The 21,651-nt window shown below is 31.0% G+C and overlaps 1 protein-coding gene across 1 annotated transcript; it reads right to left on the bottom strand.

Annotated features, from left to right (window-relative positions):
* Positions 1-18,866: 18,866 nt before the first annotated feature.
* Positions 18,867-20,663, bottom strand: LOC110716061 (deSI-like protein At4g17486). The gene is made up of 3 exons (XM_021894696.1): positions 19,829-20,663; positions 19,440-19,727; positions 18,867-19,273 (listed from the first exon to the last, which is right to left on the bottom strand). The coding sequence occupies exons 1-3, from the start codon at positions 19,992-19,994 to the stop codon at positions 18,993-18,995; spliced, it is 735 nt and encodes a 244-aa protein (XP_021750388.1). The 5' UTR covers positions 19,995-20,663; the 3' UTR covers positions 18,867-18,992.
* Between the last annotated feature and the right edge of the window lie 988 nt (positions 20,664-21,651).

Here is a 21,651-nt window from a genome sequence, read left to right as displayed (position 1 = left end):
CGAAAATCGTGCCCTTCTCAAATTCTCCCCCGACAACTAACGAAGTCTTGCTCCCCGAATCAGCCCAATACATGTCCACCTCATAGTTCTCGTTTATTTGAGTGAACCAAGGCAATGGAGTTCTAGCAACAACATCATGAACAGACAAATCGTTGTTTATAACATCTTCCTCATCTCCGCCTTCACCCTCGTCGTTTGTATCATCACATATCAAAAACAGACAATTCGTTGTTTACAACAGGTTCAGCATTCACCAAAGTTTGAAACGGTGTTGCTTGAACATGTTCTTACGTAGGAGAGTAACTTTACAACTGCATCGGTGATGAAATGTCATTGTTTGAGGTAGATGGACCAAGTTGTTGCAACATTGACACCGACGCCCCTTCATGTACAGGTGCAGTAAAATGTGAACTGAATGGAATTTGAAATTGATCGTTGTGTAACATTCTACTGAAAGATCCCATTCCATATTCAGATGACGGAATGTTGTATGAGGGCATTTGTAACGAGCTTGCATTGTATGAGGGAAGAAATGTAGGTTGTTGCTCTGTCAAGCGAATAGTCTGTTGAGTACATATAGGCACCATTTCCACATAAAAAATAGTGGGAAGAGACCTCATTGCAATGACACCCCTCAAAACCTCCAAATGGTCGTCATTCAAAACAGGTAAGATTTGAATCCCACTGACAATTTCAAACCTCATTTTAATGTTCAGTTCAACACTCGTTGGGTTTGAACCAGTTATAGTATAAACCTGCTTCAACAAATCATTGTAAGTCATACAAGGTTTCAATGCCAACGGTTCCGTTTTTCCTCCTCTATACTCGACATTCGACCCGACACACAAAATTTCACCCCCCCCCCCAACGGCATAACAAAACAATCAATTGTGAAGCCATATTCTACATAACAATCGGAACACATATTAGATGACACATATAAAGAACACAACTAAAACCACAATGATTCTATTTAATCCTCATGTTAAGCGTATGTACAACGTAGTGTTCAACAACGTACTTATATACCTACTTCATCAACAATGTAGTATACATTTAAATGTACCTAATTCAACAAATTTTTTGTGCAACAGTGCGAAGATAAAAACTGTCATAAAATTAGTGTATTCAGTTTTTGTCATTACAGTCATAGTGCTCAGACAAACACAAAAGCAACCAATAACAAATAAGAAAGCAACATCAAATCAAATGGGCTAATACATGAATAGAAACCACAACAAATTGTAAATTACAACAATATTTACATTGTAAATTTCAAACATAAATTCCCAAAAAAACATCATAAACAAGTAAAATAGTTAAACTAAATACATACCTCAAATATGATTAATTTTCTGCGTACAAGTGTTAAACAATGAAGAAGGAGTAATTTTTAGTGAGTATGATGAAGATCTAAGCAAGGGGAAATATTGAATTTGCTACAAATATGGAGGATTGGCCAACCAAAAAGTCGCGGGTTGGGGTTTGCGAAATTGGGGGTTTTTGTGTTTTGAAGAACATTGAAAAAATAGAGGTTCTGTGGGGATTATACACGATACAAAAATGCCAACCATGGTGGCGTTTTTAGTACAACGGTAAAACGCCACCCAGGATGGCATTTTTGCCTTGACTGAAAATTAAAAAAAATAAATGACCAGGATAAAAACGCCAGCCTAGTTGGTGTTTTACCTTGGAAGCTTAGTTTGGTAAATAGTTTTGCCACACGTCTACTTTGGGAAATTGTTTCCCTTATAGACTCACTTTGGGAAATTTTCCAGCAAAATCATGTATAACATGATTCTGTTTTGTAGGAGAAACTTTAATATCATCACCAAAAGCAACAATGTTAGGAGCAGAACAACTTTTATCTGTAACTTTCTTGTCAGTATCAAAAGGGAAAACAGTTTCAAAGAATACTACATCTCTGGAAACAAAAGTAGTATGAGTATCAAGATCATAAAGCTTAAAGGCTTTTTGACCAAAAGGATATCCAATAAAGACACATTTCCTTGCTCTTGATTTAAAATTATCTTTGTTATTGCTTAAGTTATAAGCATAACAAAAACATCCCACAATTCTCAATTCATTATAGCTAGGAGGCTTCTGAAACAAAATCTCATAACGTGTCTTCCAATTCAACACTTTAACATGCAGTTTGTTTATCAAATGAGTGGCAGACAATACACAATCACCCCAAAACTTCTTAGGTAAGTTTACATGAAATCTGATAGCCCTAGCAACCTCAAGCAAATGTTTGTGTTTTCTCTCAACCCTAGCATTATGTTGAGGAACTTTAGGTACACTTTTCTAATGTATGATACCTTTAGCACCAAACAAATCTAAACACTGCTCTTTTACAAGTTCTGTTCCATTGTCTGATCTCACAGACTTTACTTTCTTCTGAAATTGTGTTTCCACCATAGACAAAAATTACTGACAGTCTTGAATACTTGCATCTTTTTATGTAACAAGAAAGTATAGGTCAATCTACTATGATCATCTAGTATTGTGAGAAAATATGAAGCTCCATTTAAAGCATGAATCCTATAAGGACCCCACAAGTCAATATGAACCAGATCAAACAATGCCTCAGCTATACTTGTACTGACATGAAAAGGAAGTTTATGTTGCTTAGATTGAAAACAAACTCCACAATTATACTCCTTCACACCAGAACAATTACAACCTTGAATATATTTCATTTTGGACAAAGACATATGTCCAAGTCTAGCATGAATAATATCTAAGCTAACCTTATTTTCCTTCTCTATAACACTTGTACTGGTCTTATCAGGAAAAGTAAGCAACAACTAATTATTATCAACATTATTGCAACTCTATATTATTTACACCAGAAATAATACCTGCACATTCTGAACTCCTTGTCATCTCCTTGATGAAATAGTACAGTCCATTCTGCCTCTGACCATATCCAAGCACCTTGTCACTAGAAAGGTCTTGAAAATAACATCCATATCCAGTGAAGAAAACCTGAAGTCCAGTCTGATCAATCAATCTACCATTTGATAGAAAATTGTGCTTAAAACCCTCCACTGACATGACATCATGAAGTACCAAATTCTTATTGCTTATTGATTATGTCCGCCTGGTCAGGCAGCCCTTGCCCGGTCAGACTAGGCACCGTTGCGCGGAAGTCGTTTTACTTAATTTCGAATTTCTATCTTTTTAGGGGTATAAATACCCTTTTGTAATCATATTGGAAGAGAGATTAATATATCCTCAAGTATTAGTTTTACCTAAAAAAACCCTAGTTTACTCTCTAAAGCATTTAATTTCTACTCTTAGTTTGATTTATTGTTCATCAACAATTCGAGTTCTTTCGATTGAAGCAATTGGTATTCATCTATCTCACTTCTCTTTTATTTCTTATTGCTTATTGATTATGTCTTGTCTATTGAATCTTGTTATTGGTTTTGTTAGTATGTGTGAGTAGATTCATAATCCGGGATCATGCAAAGCCCGAATATGATTAATATATGAATTGAATCTTTAATTCCTCCAATAATAATCCCAATTGACATGCTTAATTGATTGTATTTATGCCAATGCTAGATTAGGAATAATTAGTATTGTTATCATCCCTTTGTTCTTATTGCAACGGAAGTTGGGTATTAACAGGATTTGGGTATTTCAATTAAGGGTTTGAAGATCATCACGGAAGTAAATGATTGAATGATTATAAAGTTAAGTATTGTGTTTAATGTCCCTTATTTGCTTGATTCCATGGAAATAGGCTTGATGGTTGATTTGGGAAGCCATTGATAACTCGGAAGAGACCTTTGGTATTGTTTAGGGAATGCTTTTCCTCTTGTCAATTGATTTGTTATTGGGGGTAGAATTAATTATGCATTGATTATATTCGTGGTAATGCTTGATCTTGGATGTTTTAGTTCATTGATTTATCACTTTCCTTAGATTAATTGTGTTAATTATTTATTAGTTCTTAGTGTTCATCATCATTGATTGGTTACTTTCTTAGTGATTGCTTGAGTTTAATTAATTAGGTGAACCTTAGTCTCTTGGGATTCGATCCTTACTTGCCCGTCTACATAGTAGTGGTCTCGTTTGGTTTATTTTTGTTAGGTACGTGAAACGCCTATCAATAGTATTACCCTTCTTCTTATAATGATCACACTTCTTACTGAACTTCTCTTTCTTCCAATCTTTCTTCTGTCCACCATTATTCTGAAAAATTACTCTGTCCAAATCTGTGTTGACCATTTTTTCCCATCCTTTGTGCAGCCATAGCACTGCTCTCAACTATAATTTCAGATAAACCACTCACTTCTTTGTGTTTCTCAATTTGCCGAGTAATTGAGAAAGCACGATTGATAGTAGGCAAAGGATCCATAGACAATATATTGGTTATTGTTGAATCAAAACTACTATTCAATCCAAGCAAAAACTGCATCAAACGATCTTCTCCTTCAAGATTAGCCAATCTCTTAAGAAATTGACAAGTACAACTGTTAAGAGACCACAATTACACGTAGGAAAAGGAAACTCTGTAATTCATCCCACAGTTTCTTTATCTTGCCATAATAAGCAATAATACTCAAGTTTTCTTATTTCAAAGCATCAATCTCTTTCTCAACTGATATATAAGAGGTCCATTACGCTCATGCAATTCTTTCCACAATTCAAACGAAGACTCAATATACGCAAAATCATCAGCTAATTCAGCACTCATTGAACTCAGAATCCAATTAACCACCATATAATCAGGTCTCTTCCACCTCTGAAAATCTCTATGACTAACATCAGGTTCCTTCAGACTACCAGTAATGAATCCATCCTTATTCTTAGCAACTAAAGCTCGTTTTCCACTTCTACTCTAACGAATAAAATTTTGACCAGAAAATTGAACCGCAACTAAAGAAGAAGTAGGATTATCAGAAGTAGCAATGAAAAGAGGATCAAGATTACCTACATTCTGATTACCGCCATTGTTATCACTGTGAACTTCTTCGGACGCCGCCATTAAAACAGCTTCAATCACCAATATTCAACCTCAATTTATCAAATCGAAGACGATCACAATTAATTGCCAACAAACACCAAGAAATTCAAGATATGCAAGAAGTCTCAATCAATCTCAAGAAACTTCGCAATCGAATTCCAAAGAACTCAAAGAAACAGAAAAATCAAATCTAGAAATCAAGCAATTGCTTAGAACCCTAATCTCCAATGAGATTACAGCTCTGATACCATATAGAAAAGTAAGGGTTAAGGAGACACTACTAGAAAAAAGGCCATTTCCGACGGAATAATCACCCTGAATTCCGTCCGAACTGGTTGTCAGAAAACCGTTCGTTGGAAAAATGACCATTTCCGACGAAAATTCCGTCGGAAGCACTTTTTCGGTGGAAATTCCGTCGGAATTGTTCCGTCGAAAGGGAAATTCCAGCACCGGAAAAATCCGTCGAAAATTTCCGACGGATACTGTTCCGCCGGAAAATTCCGACGAAATTTCCGTTGGAAACTGATTTTCAGAAATTAAAAAAAAAAACTCTGTGCCATCACCGGCACGGTGTATCACCACCTCAGAACACCACCACCACCACCGAACCCTAACTGAAAACTAACCCAAATTAGCCAAACCAGCCACCTAGCCCAGATTCACCAACCACAACCACCAAACCCTAACCAAAACTAACCCAAATCGGCCACCTAGCCCAGATTCACCTCTCCACCTAACCCGTATCTCCACCTCGCCACCCCCACAACCTAGATCTACCAACCCCTTCCCACCAGCACCATAACAAACCAAATCGAAAAAAAACGAAAAAAAATCCAGAACACCCAAATCATAAAAACCAAATCGAAACAAAAACCAAAAAATCGAAAAAAATAATTTATACATTACATAATCCAAAAATCCGAAAAACCAGATCTACAAACTTACATTACATTTTCATCAAAAAAATAATTATAATCATAAATTTTGTGAAAAATAAACCTATATCTACAAAATAACCAATATTTAACCTATATTTTCGGCCTTCTACGGTGCTTGACGGTGGACGACGGTGCTTGACGCGGCGGCTGGTTGTTGAAGTTGTTGTTGAACGGCGGCTGAGTGTTAAAGGTGACGCGTGGCTGGTGGACAGAGGTGACGCGACGCGTAGCGTGGCTGGTGGATAGAGGCGACGCAACGCGTGGCGTGGCTGGTTGTTGCGGTTAGTTGTGGTTGTTGATGTTATTGAGAGGAGGGAGGGGAAAGAGAAGAGGAGAGAGAAAGAGAAAGGGGAAAGAGAAGAGGCGGTGAGGGAAAGAGAACGGGGTAAAAGGAGAGAGAATGAGAAGGGAAGAGGCGGTGAGGGAAAGAGAAGAGGAGAGAGAAAGAGAGGGGAAAAAGGACAGAGAAAGAGAAAGGGGAAACAGGGGAGAGAAAGAGAAGGGAAGAGGCGGAGAGAAGGAAAGAGAGGAACCCAAATCTTAGGGTTTTAAAATATTTTTTTTAATTAAATTCCGACACAGTATTTCCGTCGGAAATTGTAAATTCCGACGGAATAAAGCACATATATTCCGACGGAGTAAAATTCCGTCGGAATTTTCCGACGGATTTCTTGAATTCGTCGGAATATTCCGACGGAACATAATCAGTCGGAAATTTCGCTTTTTCCGACGGAATTTTGTGTCCGTCGAAATTTGTCTGTTTTCTAGTAGTGAGAAGATTCAGAGAGAGAAGGAAGTATTTCATTAAGAGAATTGTAAAAAATGAAAATCTACAGTGTAATAATGATAACTAAGCCTATTTATACAAGAGTTAGTTTTAACTAACTTTCTGACATAATAAGAGAATATTAAATAATTCTTATAGTTTGGAACGCTAAGAGCAACGTGTATTTGGGGGAATTGAACAAATTATACCTCATACTTCGTAATCCAATTAGTACGTCATTATAGAATTCTGATGCTTCAGAAATTCCTCTTAGCATAGACAACTTTTTATTTAGACTTTTGACCAGGTGAACTCTTTAGTAAATACTTGGACAACAACTAATGTTTCTTTTATTATAAGTAATAATTCTTAAATGGACCTGATTCACACAAATTTATTGTAAACCACTAATATTAGAGATATTATGATTGTTTTATTAATAAAAGAAAAGTCACTACATTAAAATAAAGGTTATATGTTGAAATAAAAGCGATTGTGACATTATAAAAGCTATAAGAGGTTAATTTTTTGAAATGTAAACGAAAATAACATTCAAGGTCACACAAGTTTTAATAAAGGTTACTATGTTAAAAAATAAGGATACTATGTTAAAATTACGGTCACTATGTTCCAAATAACGTTAGTTCTGCGTTTATATAAATCTCAGGTCCACAATAATATTATTGTGGACCAGGTCCACGCAAGAATTTCTGTATTATAAGATTGCAAATGGTACAAGATATCTAGTTAAGTTAACCCCCTAGTATTGTCTTTGGGAACTTTTATCTTGTCTCAATTTGAGCTTCTGACTTTTAAAGAAAGCTATTAAACAATGGCGATAATTTTGGTACAAATGAGCCATAAGAGCAATATAATTATATAAATTACAAATGATTGTAGGTGATCGAGGGGATATGAACCTAAGCTATGATTTATCTTACAAAGATTCTTAATTTAACCGGTAGTTAAGACCTCATTGGTTAAAATCTTGTTTATTTGTTTTGTAACATCATCGATTGTACTAGAGCAACTTGTGAATTAGAGATTTTGCTCTCTCAAAGTTTCTTCTGTTAGGTTGTAATACATAGTTTTTTTGTATTCTTTTTTAATCATAACATTTGGAATTTTACATTATTCACACATACTACCTTAATCGTCTTTTGTGATTCAAACGGTGGAGAAAATGTATATTGTCATTTGGAATTTGTTTAGATTTGTTTTAAAGTATACTTTTAAATTATAAACTTTTTGTAATTTTTATAAAAGAACGGAACTTAAGATATCAAGGTTATTAAATGTGTATTGGAAACCGTAAAATCTCCATCGTTGTACTTAAAAAAGAAACAGAGGAAGTATTTGGTAATAAAGTTAGTTTATAATTAATGCAGTATATATACGAAGTAATGTTAACTCATCCACCCATATAATGAGAAGTTTGAAAGATAAAGTTAGTAAAAAAGAAGAAGAAGAAGAAGAAGAAGAAGAAGAAAAAAAAAAAACATAAGACGACAACTATATTAAGTGACAAGCCTGGGAAGGACTAATGCGAGCAAGCTTCACACGAGCTAACTTGTTGGAATCCAAAACAAGAGACAAAGCCAGACGTCGTTTTGAGCTCACACGATCCACCCTGCAAGCTACAAAAACTCTATATGAACACATGTTACATACCTAGCGTTCGAAGACAAGAATGAGAAATAGTTCGTTGTTGATATGACAAGCGAGAAGAATTCCTGAGGTGAGATGGCAAAGATGGAAATCAGAATTCAAGATCCTGAAGATTGCCTACAAACCCCTGAGAAGCAACTCCTTTTGATGAACTAACTTGAAATGTCAGGGTCATGATCAACTCTTCCAAAACATGATATGCAGCTGCATCAATTGTGGGAGATTTAGAAGGGGCTTGTTATAATTTTAATTTTTGATAATTAGATATATTATCAGTCAAAGTTTTACATTGGTATACGTGCCCAAAGAAACATTACTTATTTAAATATGGAGGGAGTATTAAAGAGAAAGGGAAAATAGATCTCCCCGTCTCCTTTTTTTTCCCTTTCTTCCTACAATCCTTTACCCAAATAAGATAAGCGAGTTTGTCCCCTACTATTTCCCTCTCTCTTTTCTTCTTTTCCTACTATTTCCTTCTATATAAACAAAGAGTGAAAAAGGTATTCAAACAAGGTAGCTTTCGTGATAAAAGCCTAACCCTATGCCCTATAGACTCAAGTAGGCCCAAAAACATAGATCAAGTTGCCCAAAAATTCTCTAAACATCTTAACCCAATATTTAGATTTTGGCCCAAAAGTTGGCTTGGTCCTGCCCATATGGCTCGAATCAAAAAATTTCCCTAGCCTGGCCAACATATTGCTCAGCTCTAAAGAAAGTCATGTTACAATTATTTGTTTGCAGCTTCCTGATATAAGTAAAGATAAAAACGAAAATAAAATTAGAGAATTAATGAACGTCCTCTGTCTATTTACTTTTTATTTAGGCAATTTTTTTTATGTTCTACTTACTTTATTTTATTCTATTTCTGACATACCCTTTTTTTTTTATGTTAGTTATCCTTTCAATTCTACAATATCACACCTTTTTCATGCTCTTTCTCGTTCTTACTGTATTTACCTTTTTCATACTCTTTCTCTTTCTTACTCTGTTTTTCTCGTTCTTATTGCTCATTGACTTGTTCCGCATGAATCAAACACAGAACTACCCGATTACTTAACATATTATTAGTTTATGTTTATCCGGTATTACTTTCATTTATAATGCTTTGTTTCTTAAATATTTGTTTCAAACCTGCTTATGTATTTACAATTGTTGGTTCAGATGTGATCTCGTGAATCGTTTCACCCGCGCCTTTAGGTAGATGTTGGATCTCTTTTTTTCACTCATTGGATGCCTTGGACTTTATTGTGACATTAAAGTGCAATTCATGAGAACAAAAAAGAGTAAAGCATCTGTTTTAAGGACTAAATATGGGCCTGAATTGTGCATTTGTTCGTTGCAGTATAATTATACTCCATTGATTGTGAATTTTCATTTTGCGTTGTGAAATACTGCATGATTGTAACTTGTAAAGCGTAAGGTCAATTTTTTTAAGATTAGTAGAGCATGAATTTGGTTTATTATCTAACTATGGTCCCCAGTTTTCTCGTTTTCCCTTATGATCAAGTCATGACATATCCCTTTTCTCCTGTAAATGTCCTTTTACTTTTTTTTTTTTTTTAATTGATGGGATCCAAATGTTACTACAGTACTACTGGAAATCCGAAATTGGTAGTTCTTGTTTTTAAAATTCTAGTGTAGTCTTATGACTTTTGACTATCATAAATTTTTATAAATGGATGGCTGAGATTATTTGTTTTTTTGATTTATTTTTAATTAGTGATTTTAATTAAAATTCATATTTTAATTATTTTTTATTTCCAGAATTTCAAAAATATTAGAAATAATTTCTAGAAGATAAAAATACATTTAAAATAATTAAAAATTATTTTTTGATTAGAAATACAAATTAAAAATAAATCAAAAAATAAATAATCTCAGCCGTCCATTTTATAAAACTGTGGTAGTCAAAAGTGATAGCACTACATTAAAATCATCTCTTTATTTTGTGCTTACAAAAGTTAGAACCGATCATGAATGTTACAATGTTTTATTATAGCTATGTTACTCCGTATCGAAAAATTGTACGGAGTACTTGTTAATATCATCATATTTTTCTTAGCTTTATTTGTTTCACTATACGTTAGTCCGTATTGAAAAATTGTATAATTAACAAGTTGTTACTAATATGATCATATTAGATTTTCTTAGCTTTGTGTCACTATATCTTTCTATAAATGAATTTACAAAATTAGTATGCGTTATGGAGATTGTAAAAATATACGGAGTATGTTGAAAAATGTATTGAAACACTACATTTTTTAGACTTCAACATTCGATTATGCATATATCCTGTGCTCTATTTATTCAAAATTAATCATCCTATTAGACATGCATATTAACTAATTTGATAGAGTAAGGTAAGAATGTAAGAGAAAGAAGTTAGTACTAACAAGCCCAGGGCATTAGATAATGAATTATTATATATACTCCGTATATGCTAAAGTAGCATTAAACTAGATGAAGCCCGTGCGATGTACGATTTGTTTGAATTTTTTAAAACAAATTTTTTGTTTATGTATGCGCTAAAATTGGTTATATATTTAGATAAAATTCCTAATATCAAATAATTATATATTTTATATTTAATTAATTTAAACTTAAAAATCTCATTCGTCGATTTTACTTATGTGGCATTTGAATTATCTAATTTTAAAAGAAATTAATAGTCTCTTATTTAATTGGCTACCACTTAAATTTATAATCCTACATGTGCGCTAAGAAAATTAAATCCTACTTGGCTTTCTAAAAACTCTGGAAAAAACTCCCTTTTATACTTATACTAGTTTTGTGCCCGAGCAATGCCTAGATGGTTGATAAAATTTTAGGATAAAATTTTAGTATAAACCTTTTGTCTTGAATGTTAAATACGGTCATGTTATCCTTTTTTATAATTTAGGATATTTAGACTTGCGGTAACATATCACTTATTTATATAATAGTGTAATATTTATTTAAAATATATTTAATTTATAGATTATTCAAATAGTGTAAAAATAAGATATTTATGTTATTATTGACTTGAAATTATTTTTATTGAACTTAAATTATTTTACTGAACTTAAAAATATTTTTACTAAACTAAAATTATTTTTACTAAACTAAAATTATTTTTACTAATTCTCTATTAACTTTTAAATAAATAAAAAAAATTATAAATGAATCTTATTTTAAAGGACTTTTTAAAACGAATTTTATGGTGGAAATAAAACTGAGTTATAGGATATTTATTAAAAGTTATTATTAATTTTGTATATATTAAATATTAGAAGTATATCGATGATAAAACTCTATACAACAATTTTATGTTAAAAATGTTATCCAAAATTCATTTACTTAGTATCATATGTGTCACAATAAAAACATATTTATTGCCTACGTGGCTCGACACTTGGCGAAAAAGTGGAATGCAAAGTGTTGTTGTCTCGTGACCTAGCTGCGAGATCGGCTTTATTTATTAGTGATATGATATACTAATTTTGTGCCCGGGCGATGCCCATATTGTTGATAAAATTTCAGTATAAACTTTTTTGCTTGAATGTTAAATACGGTCCTACAATCCCTTTTGATAATGTAGGAAATATAGACATATGATGTCATATCGCTTATTTAATTAAATAATAGTGTACTTTTTGTAGTTTTGTTTGTGAAATCTATGTTATTATTGACTTGAAATTATTTTTTTTGAACTTAAATTATTTTTCAACTAATTCTCTATTATTTTTTTAAATAAACTAATTATATTATAAATGGATCTTATTTTAAAGAACTTTTTAAAATGAATTTTATGATGGAAATAGAACCGAGTTATAGGATTTTTTTTATTAAAAGTTACGATTAATTTTGTATATATGAAATATTAGAAGTATATCAATAATAAAACTCTATACAATACTTTTATCTTGAAAAACTCTATCCAAAATTCGCTTACTTATCCTCATATGTGTCACAATCATATTTATTTTCGCCTATGTGCTTGGCTTGACACTTGGCGAAAAACTGGAATTCAAGTGTCGCTGTCTCGGCGATGCCCAGTTTATTAAATATGGACATATAATCCCTTTTGATAATGCAAGATATTTAGACATACGATATCATATAATAGTGTACTTTTTGTAGTATTGTTTTAAATAGATATCTATGTTATTATTGACTTGAAATTATTGTTAGGAACTTAAATTATTTTTATTGAACCGAAAGTCTTTTTACCAAAACAAAATTAATTTTACTGATTAAAACTTATTTTAACTGATTCTTTATTATTTTTTAACCAACTTAAATATATAATAAATGGATCTTATTTTAAAGAACTTTTTGAAATGGATTTTATGATAGAAATAAAATTGAGTTATACAATATTTATTAAAAGTTATGATTAATTTTGTATATATGAAATATTACAAGTATAGTGATAATAACTCTATACAACAATTTTATCTTAAAAAAATCCATCTAAGAATCGCTTACCTAGTATCATATGTGTCACAATAATACCTATTTATCTCTTACGTGGCGCGACACTTGGCGAAAAATTGGAATGCCAAGTGTTATTGTCTCGTGGTCTGGCTGCGAGATCGGCTTTATATATTAGTGATATGATATATACTAGTATGTACCCGGGGCGATGCACCGGGTTTCCTCTGCGATATATATCCTTGTGTTTTAAAAAACCTTACATTAATTGCTACTTATAAAATAATTATAAAGTAATAATTATTTTCTCAAAGGCATTATCACTAATGTCTAAATCTATCTACGTTTGAAACATTTGTTGCTTTTAAATGTTAGAATTTTTTTTTTGAAAGACGATTACCTATTTAGCTAGAACTTTAATTCTGGTAGCAATACCCGGTTTATTTATTAAATTTTAAAATAATTTTTTTATCTATATGCCAAATTTTAAAACATACCATCGATACAAACATTGTTATGTAAGAAGTGTATATCCCTATTAATTTAGGGTATATTGACGTAGGATACCATTGATTTTTGTAATAGTGCCATAATTATAGAAATATACACTATATATGAGAAAAATATTTATGTTTTCAAATTTTCTACTCATGGATTAATAATCACTTGACTATCATACTTGTAAACTAAAAAATACAGTACTATCACTTTTTAAATAAGCCTCAATCTGTTTTATGTAGTTTCCTCGTATACATATATTCTTATATTAGTTGGATTAAAATAAAATAAACTTATGTATGATAATTTCTTAGGTTAATACTTCGTAACTCAATAGAAAGTGCCTACTTTTGGTACGTGTTATGTCATTAATATAGAGGATGATGCAAAATTCTCTCTTTAATTAATTCTGCTTAATTAATCTGATCCAATGTCCTTGAAAAAAAATATCCAATCCAATGTTGCATAATAGTATCTAAAAATTTATTGCTATAATCCTTATTTTACTTCAACCTACTAATTGTACATACGGATCGGAGTATACTAAAATATACCCTTTTCACTAAACTTATGGCCCCTAATTCCGCCAACTTTATTTTTTTTTTCTTTTTGTTTTGAGGAAAATTTTTCATTTACTCAATTATGTCATAATTTAGGAAATTTATGGACTAAAAATAGATTTATTGAAAGTTATAAAATATTACTTTGTAGTATTTTATTGAAAATAAAACTCCAAACCAACAATTTTATTCTAAAAATCTATCCAAATTTTATAGAAAATAAATAATTTAACTTTTTTATCTTACAAAATCTATCTAAATCTATCTAATATTTTTATCGTATGTATCATACTAATAATTAATTGTTGCCTACGTGGCTCGACACTTGGCGAAAAACTGAAATGCCAAGTGTCGCTGTCTTGTAGCCTGGTTGTGAGACCGGTTTTATTTATTAGTGACTAGTTTTGTGCCCGGACGATGCCCAGATGGTTGATAAAATTTTAATAAAATATTTTTACTTGAATGTTAAATACGGTCAAATTATTCGTTTTGATAATGTAGGATATTTAGGCATACAATATCATATTTATATAATAGTGTATTTTTGTAGTTTTTTTTGTAAATAGATATCTATGTTATTATTTACTTGAAATTATTTTTTATTGAACTTAAATTATTTTTACTGAACTGAAAGTATTTTTACCAACTAAAATCATTTTTACTGATTAAAACTTATTTTACTAATTCTCTAATATCTTTTTAAATAAATTACATAACAATGCATTTTGTATGCGGCTAGCCACACCATCTAGCCAGTGAAAGTAACCCCTATAAAACTTACCGAGTAACCCTTGTTTGAGTAACCTCTAACACTAACTAAGTAATTAACCCCTATCTATAACACTGATAGAGTAACCAGTAGCTAACCACTATAACACTAACGAAGTAACTCTTGTATAGTTGGTGACACGATTTGGCCAGCTACGTATAAAAGTTTGTGATTAAATATATTATAAATGGATCTTATTTTAAAGAATTTTTTAAAATGAATTTGATGATGAAAATAGAATTGAGTTATAGGAAATTTATTAAAAGTTATGATTAATTTTGTATATATGAAATATTAGGATTCTATTGGTAATAAAACTCTATACAACAATTTTATCTTAAAAAATCTATTCAAAAATCATTTACTTAGCATCATATGTGTCACAATAATACATATTTATCTCCCACGTGGCGCGATACTTGGCGAAAAATTGGAATGCCAAGTGTCGCTGTCTTGTGGCCTGGCTGTGAGACCGGCTTTATTTATTGGTGATATGATATGATATAATATGATATTAGAATTGGAATACATGCAAAAATTACAAAGTAATTAGTGTAATTATTATTTTAAAAAAAATATAATATATCATTTTTAGTCATCTCTTACACCCGCATTCGTTAGATTTTGTCTTAATATTTTATTTCACACATTAATAACAAAAAATGATTAATACTTCATTCGTTTCCCTAATATTGTAACAAGGAAGTAAGACATGAAATTTAAGATGAGGAAAGAGATAGAGAGAAATAAAGATAAAGATTCATTTGATGGGGGGGGAGATAGAAAAAAAGGATGCATATGTAAGAGGAAGTCCTAATACATCAGTGTTAGACACAAGCAAAATTACATAACAGTCTTTTGTACTATTGAAAGTCCTATTAGTACTACTGAGATTTTTTTTTTCAGTACTACTCAAAGTGTCTTTTGTATTACTGAAATCATATATAGTACTATTGAGAATGTTCAGCAGTATTATATTATATTTGAGTAGTACTCTCAAATTGTCGTTATTTACAAAATTGTCATTGTTATGTATTTGCTTGTATCTAATTATGAGGTGATAGGAAGCACTCCATATATAATAATGTTCTCATATTTGTGAAACTTCACAAAATAAAAATTGTTGTAATGTTAGGAGAAGGGGGTAGGGGAAAAGTATTTCGTAAACAAAGTGTAAATAGTTCATGAAATCAATATGTTAAAAAAATTAAATAAAAAAATAGTTGATCAATTGTTAAGAACTTGAGATTGAACATCGTCACACATCCCTTATCATTCCTCTTTTCCCGCTTTTTTCATTGCCTCGTTACGTGAGCAACATGGGGCCTTGTTCTCCACCATATCATTTTTTTTTTGTTTGAAGGACTCCACCATATCATCTTTTCAAGAACTTTGTCTAACTATTGTTTTTCTTTTCTCAATGAAAAAGAAAAGGAAAAAAAAAAAAACATCGCTTTTCAGTGCTCTTCTTTTGTAGAGTAATAAAAGCATCAATGCAATTCTATACTCTTCCGTTTTTCTTATTTGCATCACTTCTCTTTCATGAATGTTTTATTTATTAGCATCACTTTTATATATATTAACTTTATACCATATTTTATTATTTTTCTTTTTTATTTTAAACTTCACTGAAATAATTTATCATTTCTCTCTCTTATGGTCTCACTACTCTCTCTCACATAATTTCACTTTCATAGTCCCCACATTACTTTTAACATAATAAATTATTTATCCACTTACATTATTATATTATAACAAATTCATTCTCCTAAAACACAGTGCATTTGCAAATGATGCAAATAAAAAAAATGGAGGGAGTATAATTTTTTTCTAGTGAAGAGAAGAGCACATTTAAGTCATGAAATTGAAAGTTCAATTCACATTAATGACAATTTGGGTGTGGGATTGATAGAGTATAAAACATAGTCTTGTGCCTTAACCATGAATTCGAGTTGGGTCGACCCGTGAGGGGTTCCAGCCCGATAGAACCTTTCATTTTACCTATTAAAAAAGACTCTATATAATCTTGTATATACAGTATCTTTAAATTGTCAATATCTTAGTTAATTGTGAAAATTACTAAAAGTTGATAACATACATTCTTACAAAATAACAATAACAATATAGTCAAGTGCTGAACAATAAAAAGTATTTATCTGTACTATATTATTATTTATTTTTTTTATATATTAAAAGGCGTTGCTTTCAAAGAAATGGTGTTACATGGCACTATTCAAAGTATATGAGCCATGTCACTATCTAAAGTATATGCGCCATGTAAGCTTGTCACTTCATTTAACAAAATAAAATATGTTTGAGCTAGATTCGAACCCATAACTTTTGATACATAAAGGTAATACATTTAACATTTCAACCAACTTTTATTAATGTCTCAAATTTTACATAATATTATATATTTCTTTCATTTATTAAGTAAATTAGAGGTAACATAATTCATTTATTTTTCACAAGATTAGAATATAAATACATATGAGCTAAAATAAGGTGACACATGAGGCAATATCTGAACCACTACACACACTAACTATACAAACAGTCCAACATAATTATTAAATTAAAGAAGTACAGAAACTAGCAATACGGAGCATCGCACACACTGGTTTAATATTAAAAGGAGTATATAATTATATATTGTTGCTTATTTATTTCCCCAATTAAAGTAGTTATATTTAGCGATAGCGTTTAGGTATTGAATAATGTATTTTTTTTAACAAGGTCAAAACACTATATTATAATTTAAAGAAAAAAAAAAGGTTTTACAAAGGAGCAATTAATGTAATGGTAAGACCTTGTTTTTTTGATCTCAACTAAAATTATTTTTTACTGTACTAAGCTAGAGTTATTTTATTGAATTTAAATTACTTTTATTCAACTTAAATTATTTTTATTTGATTAGTTTTTTTTAAAGTTACCGACTTTTACAGATTAAAAATTAGGTTTTTTTTTTTTTTTTTTTTTTTTTTTTTTTTTTTTTTTTTTTTAATGTTGAACATAGCTTTATTTGTTTACAAAGTTGAAATAATTTTTAATTAAATTAAATTATTTTATTGATTATTACTTCGTATTTGAATGCGATGAAGAGAACAAGGCCTTAGAATTAGATGTAGCGTTTTGTTAAAAATATTACTCCCTCTGTCATGCGCATCACTTTGACTTTAATACTACTAACATACTACTATTTTTTTTTACTATCTAATTTATTAAACCAAATGTTATTAAGAAAACTTCTGTTGGATTATTCACGATGTACATATTTTCATAATTTTAAAATTTTATAAAATAAGCCAACAAAAATTAAAGATGTTAATGGTCAAATTTTTATATTAACATGTGTGTTAGTCAAAAACAGAATAATACCGCATTTCAAATGTAACATGTAGGGTTTGTCCAATTTTAGTTGCTTAAACTATATGTATGTTTTTTTAAATGTATTTTAATATTTTCAATTGCTATTTTTGTAAAATACTTGTACTATCAATAATTAATTTGACGTTCGACCTCTATGGTTCCTTCCACTACAAACTACAAAAACCTAGTTTTTTTCACCTTAAAAAAATATTCAGAAAAATAATGTTCAGTTCAATAAAAATAATTTCAATATAATTAAAATAATTTCAATTCAATAAAAAATAATTTCAGTGTGGTTAAAATCAATAACTTTAAAAAATAAATACGTAGTATAATAGAGAATTAGTAAAATTAATTTCAAATTCAGCAAAATTAATTTCTAAGTTCAATTCAATAAAATTAATTCATTTCACCAATTTTTTTTTTTTTTTTTTTTTTTTTTTTTTTTTTTTTTTTTTTGGTGTTTAGAGAGCCACAAGACGAGGATGAGGATCGATCTCAGAATCTCCTAAAACCGGGAGGAAAGCTCTAACCATTTGAGCTATCCATCACTCTGTTATTTCACTAAATATGAGGTGAAGAGAACCCGGCCTAATTGACAATTACACATTAGTCCATTACTTACTATTCGATATTTGACTACTTGACCACTAAAAGCTACTACTCCGTAGTATGGAGCACGTACTAGTGCTGAATGCTATCTTTATCGATCAGTGCCTAAATCTTATGTATAAACTTGATCCGCCTAATTGGAGCTGCAAGTTTTTAGTATTGATTAAAAAAAAAAAAAAACAAGTGAGCTAAATTTCGAAAAATAATCGAGTTTACATGTTTGAATGGTTTTCAATTATTCATCAAAATTAATTTAATTAAAAAGACCATAAACTATTAGACAATAATGTGATTGCAGTGGATGAATGAAACTTGATTAATGCTGAAAGAAGCCAAAATAGACATGTTAATTTTGTACATCATCACATCTAATTGGTTGACCATGTAAAACAAATTCTAACTCTGTACTAATTTGTACCTATTTGCTACTAGTAGGAGAACAACCCATTATTAAAGGTGAAGAAGGTGTCACTGATTTTGTTTTGCAATTCTTATTATTAACATTAACAGGTTCCGAAGGCGGCGAAGATGATAAAGAAGATGATGAATTATTAGATGATGTAGTAAACCTCTTTGATGAGCTGCTCTCCGTGTTCTTGTTCACTTGTTCATTCCCAATTTTTTCTTGTCTACGATGCTTCTGTTGCTGGATTCTCGTCGTCGTTATACTCACCGGAATCACACAGTTGCATACGATTCCTGTGCATTTAGGAATTAATTAAGATAGAGTATATAAATCGATCCTGAACTTCTACCAGGAGCTTATGTTTTTGGTTGGTCCTATGACACATTATACTACTGAATACTACGCACATGATAAATACGATTTACTAATCAAATCTTATTGTTTGGATTTCAAATTTACCTATTCGAGCAAGGCGATTAACCCAAGTTGGGATATGATTTCCTGTAAGCTTAATGCAAGCGTCATTGCAAAAATGGTTGCAATTCTTCGTAATAAGATTATAAGCATTCCCTTTATACTCCTTTGAGAATTCTTCCATTATTTTCCTCACTTCCTCTGCTCCTAACTCTGTCCATCCTATTAATATCGACTTTCTAAATATAAATCCTTCGCATTTCTTCGGCTCCCCCTCGAAAATCCCCGTAGAGGGGTACTCGTGCGCTCCAAATGCGTACTCGACTCCGTGAACTGCAACAATAACAATTAGGTACGTCTTGCAGGTGTCTGCATTATATTTACGAATTATAAAACCAAACGATTAGATAAAAACAAGGTCGATAAGGGACTACCTTGTACACCCGAGTGGTAGACCCCTAGGCCGAGCCAATAAGCATAACCATTAATCGGAGTAATATCGTAGACATTGAGATAAACCGGAATCGAACCACCAACATCAACACAAGTTTTTTTCCTACACAACAACATTTTTAATTTGATGAATCTCAATACTAGCATTACTAGTTTACTAAACTACACCTTCTAGTAGTAGAGTATATTAAGAATAAAGGGAATATTGGATTAATTGAAATTCTTTTGGGGATCCCACCGGTGGCAAGTAGTAGCCGCGCATAGGCATTGATTCAAGTGCTTTTTTTTTCTTACTTTTGGGTGATTAGAATAAAATATTTGGGGTTTAGTACTAGTTTTTTGGGTGGATTATTGGATCTATGAATATAATTTTTTTTAATTAAACTATGGTGGGGATTAAAATAAAAAATAAAAAATAAAAATTATGGTGTAGGGTTGGTTACAGCTTTTTTAGCTGTCTCGATCTTGAATTGTGTTTTAAAATTTAAAAATTTGAGTTGCTATTTTCCACTTTTTTATGAGACAAAAGTAACGTACACTCATAATAATGGTCCCGAGTGGGGATACTAATATTCAAGATTAATTTGACACAACTATTGATACATTGTTTCTAACTTTCTATATTGATGCCTTATATATATTGATGCGCAATGACTTTTTTTAAAATTAATACTTTTTTGGTTCTTTTTATATTGTATTAGGAGGGATTTTACGCTTGTCAATCCATTATTTTAGTTATTAATATTTTCAATTATACTTTTTTAAAATTATAAAAAATTAATATTTGAAAAGTAGATTTCGAGACCAATCTAACTAGATCCCATATGACTATGTTTTTTCCAAATGATAAATCACAAATGATGGTCAAAGAAGATTAAGTGAATATTGTAAAAGTCCTTATTGTGCAATAAAAGAAAAATGGAGGAAGTATCATATACACCATTAAAATTTCAAAAAGTTTTATTTGTGGTTGGTCATACCGTGTGATCGGAGTTACTTGATCAGGAATTACTCATTCGGTCAGGGGTTGCTCGATTAATACTTACTTGGTCGGTTATGGGTTACTCGATTAGGACTTACTTGGTCAGTGTTTTGGTGTGTGCCCGCCGGCCACACAGAAAACGCGCTGTTACAATTTATATTCATAGAATATTGGATGATTCTCGGATTATATAAATATTTTTTTTTGATGAGTGCTATAATTTAAAATATCAAAAATATTTTGAACGATTTCCCTATAAATTGTTTAAATTAAAATTAATTCTCACTTTGGGTCGTTTTAAAAACAAATTCCCTATACGATGTCCACGTAGGATCGGGTCACTAATTTTTTCAAGCATTTTTTAATATGTAAAACCGCTAGTGGCAATAACGATTTTATCATTAAAACCGCAATCACCATCGGCGGTTTATCAATAAAACTGCTGACTTGTTTTTTTCTTTTTTTTTAATGCCTAACCTTTTGTATTCCTCTTTACTTGTTTTATATTCTATTTTCCCACGATCATCTTCTTCACTTAGTCCTTTTTCACAATAGCAAAGCAGGGCAATACTCTGAACCATACTTCTATCAATCGTCAATTGTCATTGCCAACAGTCTTATTAATTGGTCTACGAAATCTGATTTCTTAATTGGTCTACTTTTGAGAATTTTTGTCAAGGTGTATTGCATTTTCAGTTGGCTACTAATGGCATTATGTCTTATTAATCCCAATTCCTTATCTTATTTTTTTCATTGGTTAACAGCTTTATCAGGTTTGGAATATATTAATATCAGTGGGCAGTAGGAGGTGGGACTGTCATA

The sequence above is a fragment of the Chenopodium quinoa genome, unplaced genomic scaffold, assembly GCF_001683475.1.
Source record: "Chenopodium quinoa cultivar QQ74 unplaced genomic scaffold, ASM168347v1, whole genome shotgun sequence".
NCBI classification, from domain to species: domain Eukaryota; kingdom Viridiplantae; phylum Streptophyta; class Magnoliopsida; order Caryophyllales; family Amaranthaceae; genus Chenopodium; species Chenopodium quinoa.
This window is presented reverse-complemented; position numbering and strand designations above follow the sequence as displayed.

Bases quoted from the DNA above. Each gene is read 5' to 3' on its own strand.
- LOC110716061 (XM_021894696.1), bottom strand. From the start codon at position 19,994: ATGCTAGTATTGAGATTCATCAAATTAAAAATGTTGTTGTGTAGGAAA. The intron at 19,728-19,828 runs GTAGTCCCTTAT...TTATTGTTGCAG, and splicing joins CTACCACTCGGGTGTACAAG to TTCACGGAGTCGAGTACGCA. The intron at 19,274-19,439 runs GTAAATTTGAAA...CTAAATGCACAG, and splicing joins TAATCGCCTTGCTCGAATAG to GAATCGTATGCAACTGTGTG.